Raw genomic sequence first — 4,302 nt, 5'->3', positions numbered from 1 at the left:
CAACAGTACAGCTGGTATCTCCCGTAGCACAAGCGACCGAAATCGCAAAGTCAAAAGTAAAACGTAAGAAGGAAGAAAAGGGTGAAAGTCGTAAGAAGGGCAGTGGAAACACGACAAAACGTAAGAATACGTCGCCAATAGCGTATACTAAACCAAAGAGACCAAGGTTTATCAATCCTGACTTTCAGCTATAAAGAAACATGGAAGATTTTCATAAAGAAGAGTTGTCTTTGTTCACTACACCCCCAGCAACCACGGCAGTACAATCGAGAGAGTGGATCACTAATCGTCCAGTAAATCAAGTCACCACCTTATCGGCACTCGAATTTAACATACCCGGTCAGTCTTTGGCGTATTTGGATCTGAAAAGAAGCGTGTTGAATCTTAAACTGCAAATTGTGAAAGGCGATGGCGCCCCTGTTAGCGCCGACGAAATAGTTGGTCCAATCAATCTACCATTTCACACCGTTTTCAGTCAGGTTGATGTATCTTTACAGCAGACCCCTTTGTCGCATACAGGAATCAATTATCCCTACAAAGCTTACATAGACACGATTTTAAAGTCAAACCGAAACATACAGGAAAATCTGTTAACGAGTCAACTTTATTATAAAGATACCGGAAACGTTGGCACCAATGACGGTAAAACGGGAAATAATAACGGGTTGTTTTACAGATGTGCGCTATTTAAAGGCAGTAAAATTGTGGAAATGGAAGGACCATTACATATCGATTTGTTTCAACAACCCAAGTTACTCATCAATGGAGTCGCTGTAGGCATTAAACTACATCTTAACCGCGACGCCTTCACATTAATCACTGACAGCCCTTCTCCTGACTATCGCGTGAAAATAGCGGACGCTCATTTCAAACTCTGTATTCAGCGGATGAAAAGTGACGTATTAGTAGCGCACGACAATCTCATTCAAGGCATGTCAGCCATTTACCCTTACTTACGCACAGAGATCAAGACGACGTCCATTGCTTCGGGTCAATTTAGTTACAGCGCTGACGATATATTTCAAGGACTGGTTCCATGTAAACTGATAGTAGGCCTGGTTCCTAGTGCGGCATTTAATGGCGATTACGCGCACAACCCATTCAACTTCAAGCATTATAACTGTAGTTCCATAGGCCTATACGTCGATGGACAATCGGTACCTTCACAACCGATGCAACCAAAATATTCGGCGGATCAATACACGGAGTGTTACAGAACTTTGACTCTGTTTAGGAACGACATTAACATTTCGGACCGAGATTATAAGAAGGGATATTGTCTGTACGTTATTGATGTAGATCCTTACTACTCGTTTAGCACTAAAAGGAAGGGACATTGTCGACTAGAAATCAAATTTGCTGAGGCATTACCAGAGAGTGTGACACTGATTATGTACGCCACCTTCCCAGAAGTACTCCATATCAACAGTGCCAGGGGCGTCTATTTCAAATGAATAATTTAGAACTTGAACGTTTACTCAAAAGATATCCAGTAACTGTATGCGCCTCCGATCAAATGAAAGTTCGAAAGGGACAGTTTGTTATTTGTAACACGGATACCAGTGATGGAACTGGGAAGCATTGAATGACCTTTTACTTTCCGATACAAGGACCTTACGAGTTCTTTGATTCGCTAGGAAAAATGCCAAACGACTACGATGCCGGCTTTGAAACCGTATAAACAAACGAGTACTGGATGATTAGTAATCCTATTCAAGACTCTAAATCGGATACCTGTGGACTTTATTGCGTGTATTACGTCATGTCCAGATGTACAGGAATGACTTTAAAAGACATTGTCAGACCTTTTAATGCGTATCATAGAAAATGGAATGATATCTGTATTGACAGAATTGTAAACAAAAACAAACTATAGAAACTATTTATATTTATTTATTTTGTATGTATATAACAATAAAATAGAAATCAAAAGAAAATATTGTCTTTGTTTTAAAACGAGATCCAGTCTTTATTTGCTTTATGAGTCTTTTTAGTTTTTTTTCTTTCTTGATCGCGCGTTCCCCCGGTGGAGTTAATGAGGCTCTGGCCACTTTAGGACGTATGGGCTCATCATCTTTTGTTTCTCCAGATCCCGTATACTTGAACTGCTGCATACGCTGATATTTTTCGTAGGGAACCACAATAAACTTTTCCATTATAGCAAAACGGGTTCTAGATACACAAACGCAATTTTCAGTAAGGTGTAGATCACTCGTGGCTTATGTTGGATGGCTTCTCTTTTATGATTGAGTCCAATTTTTCTGTTTCCCAGTAGATGAATAAAACGTCTTTGGCGCTTAAGCCTATTTTTTTCAGCAGGTGTAAGGCGTACTTTAAATCTGAGAATATTGTAGGCAATCTGGGCGAGAGCTCTCAGTTGATGTCTAGTAATTGTACTCAACAATGCTTCCTTTGCGCGGCTGTAGTGCTTTTAAGAAGATTTAAGAAATGACGTTGCTGTTTGATTAGTTCAACCATGGTTACTCTTACGCTGCTTTGGTCTTCCTTCTTACGTTAATCTGTAGACTATAGGGTCCTCCCCCGGAAAAATATGGGTTCTTAAACGGTATTTATCATTGGCGTGAGGGTTCATATCCACCAAAAAATAACCGTGTTTCGTGCTTAATGCGTCTTCATAAGCTTTCATGAATCCTTTTGTTTTACCAGGGTAGAGTTGTCGTCCCAATATTCCTACTTGCGATACATCTCTCAAATTTTTCATGAGTACCATATACCAAGTATTCAAGGCAATAGTCCTGGTGTGTTTACCTCCCGGATACAAGTTTTGTGTAATTAGTATGACAGATACCCTCCTATGGTGACAGCCCTGCGTAAATAGCAACTCCATGTCTTTGTTTCGCATTACTTCGTGCATGAGATCATCGATAATAATCAGCTTGTGCCTCTTGTCACGGGTAAAGTCGTCCATTTCTTCACCCGTTGGCAGTCCTTGTTTACTATAAAAGTTTGGAATAGACCTTTCCATGTCGTCAAACAAGTCTTGATGTATACCGTAACAGTATAATATGTGCAAAGGCGGTTCTCTCGAAAACATATCCTTCACATTTTTCAAAAACCTGTACACCCATTGCGTTTTACCGCTTCCGGTTTGACCACTAATACACATACTGGAGCAAGGTTCAAAAGGTAATGATGTTTTCATTATTTTTTGAGCTTTGGACTTGGTAAGGCGTATCCGATACAACTACTGAGTAGACTGATCCACAATTCGCTAGCACCGTTTTGAAGAGATAGGTTAATGATGGAGGTAATGATGATCACATAAACAATGATCATTTGACAAAAGTACACGATCTCAGATTGAGGTACTCGAGTGCCTAATAAATGCTAGCGGTCACTAACGGACCTGTTTTCTTCTTCATTAGAATGTGGAAAACGAATAAACGTTTCCCTTTCTGGGGTGTGAGTACCTGCGGGATTCATATTCTTACGTTGATTAAGGCGAGAATGCGAGTTCTTACCATGAAATGACAAACGAATCATATTCTTACAGGTTTCTATTCATGATATAAGACAATAGCAAAGTTATACAATTTTTTGTATCAAAACTTGAAACAGTGTAGACAAAACTTAAAATTAAGATTACAGAAACAGTAACACAGATGGTAAAATCTATAACAGACCCTATGGAAAATTACACGTTGATGTACCAAAAAACGAATCACCTTTGGCAAATATTTAAACGCCCGTAACATTTTTTAAAACGGCTGTTACACTTTTTGAAGCAGAATTGACAAAAACGTGAACGGACCCTATGGAAAATTACATGTTAAAGTGCAAAAGCCGAAACGTAGATAACAAACACTAAAATACAGATAGCAAAAACCTTAACACAGAAATTTAATTTGAAAACGTATGCATTTATCTTGATTAAAACTATATAAATTAGGTGTTCTTACATGTATTTTTTTTTCAGGCTTAAAAGCTATACAATATCAATTAATTTGAAAAACTTCCATTTTTATAGTGATTGTACACATACGACTATGTTTATCTATACAAGTAAATAGTGTGCATTCTAATTTAAATTTTGGGCATTAATGTATATTTATTAGATTTTAATTACAATTTTAACGCATTTCAAAATAGAGCTGACTGAATAACGCGATGTTTGAGACCCGGGGCTGTCAATTTTGAGAATTTAATTACTAGTTAAAATTAATGCTGATTTCATTAGACTTTATGTGATTGATAAACTACGTTTCTATTGAAAATAGTTTTTGATAGGCAGTAACGCTAAAAAAATCTTTATGTATAAGATGTAGCGTTAGATGAATTTGG

At 37.9% G+C, this 4,302-nt stretch overlaps 1 protein-coding gene across 1 annotated transcript; it reads left to right on the top strand.

Moving 5' to 3' along the window:
• The first annotated feature begins 200 nt into the window (after positions 1-200).
• On the top strand, positions 201-1,454 carry LOC128554279 (uncharacterized protein F54H12.2-like). The gene has a single exon (XM_053535537.1). It carries the CDS (start codon positions 201-203, stop codon positions 1,452-1,454), a length of 1,254 nt encoding a protein of 417 aa, XP_053391512.1.
• Positions 1,455-4,302: the final 2,848 nt, after the last annotated feature.

The sequence above is a fragment of the Mercenaria mercenaria genome, unplaced genomic scaffold, assembly GCF_021730395.1.
Source record: "Mercenaria mercenaria strain notata unplaced genomic scaffold, MADL_Memer_1 contig_4901, whole genome shotgun sequence".
Lineage (NCBI taxonomy): Eukaryota > Metazoa > Mollusca > Bivalvia > Venerida > Veneridae > Mercenaria > Mercenaria mercenaria.
The sequence above is the reverse complement of the archived record's forward strand: the minus strand, read 5'-3'. Positions and strand labels throughout refer to the sequence as shown.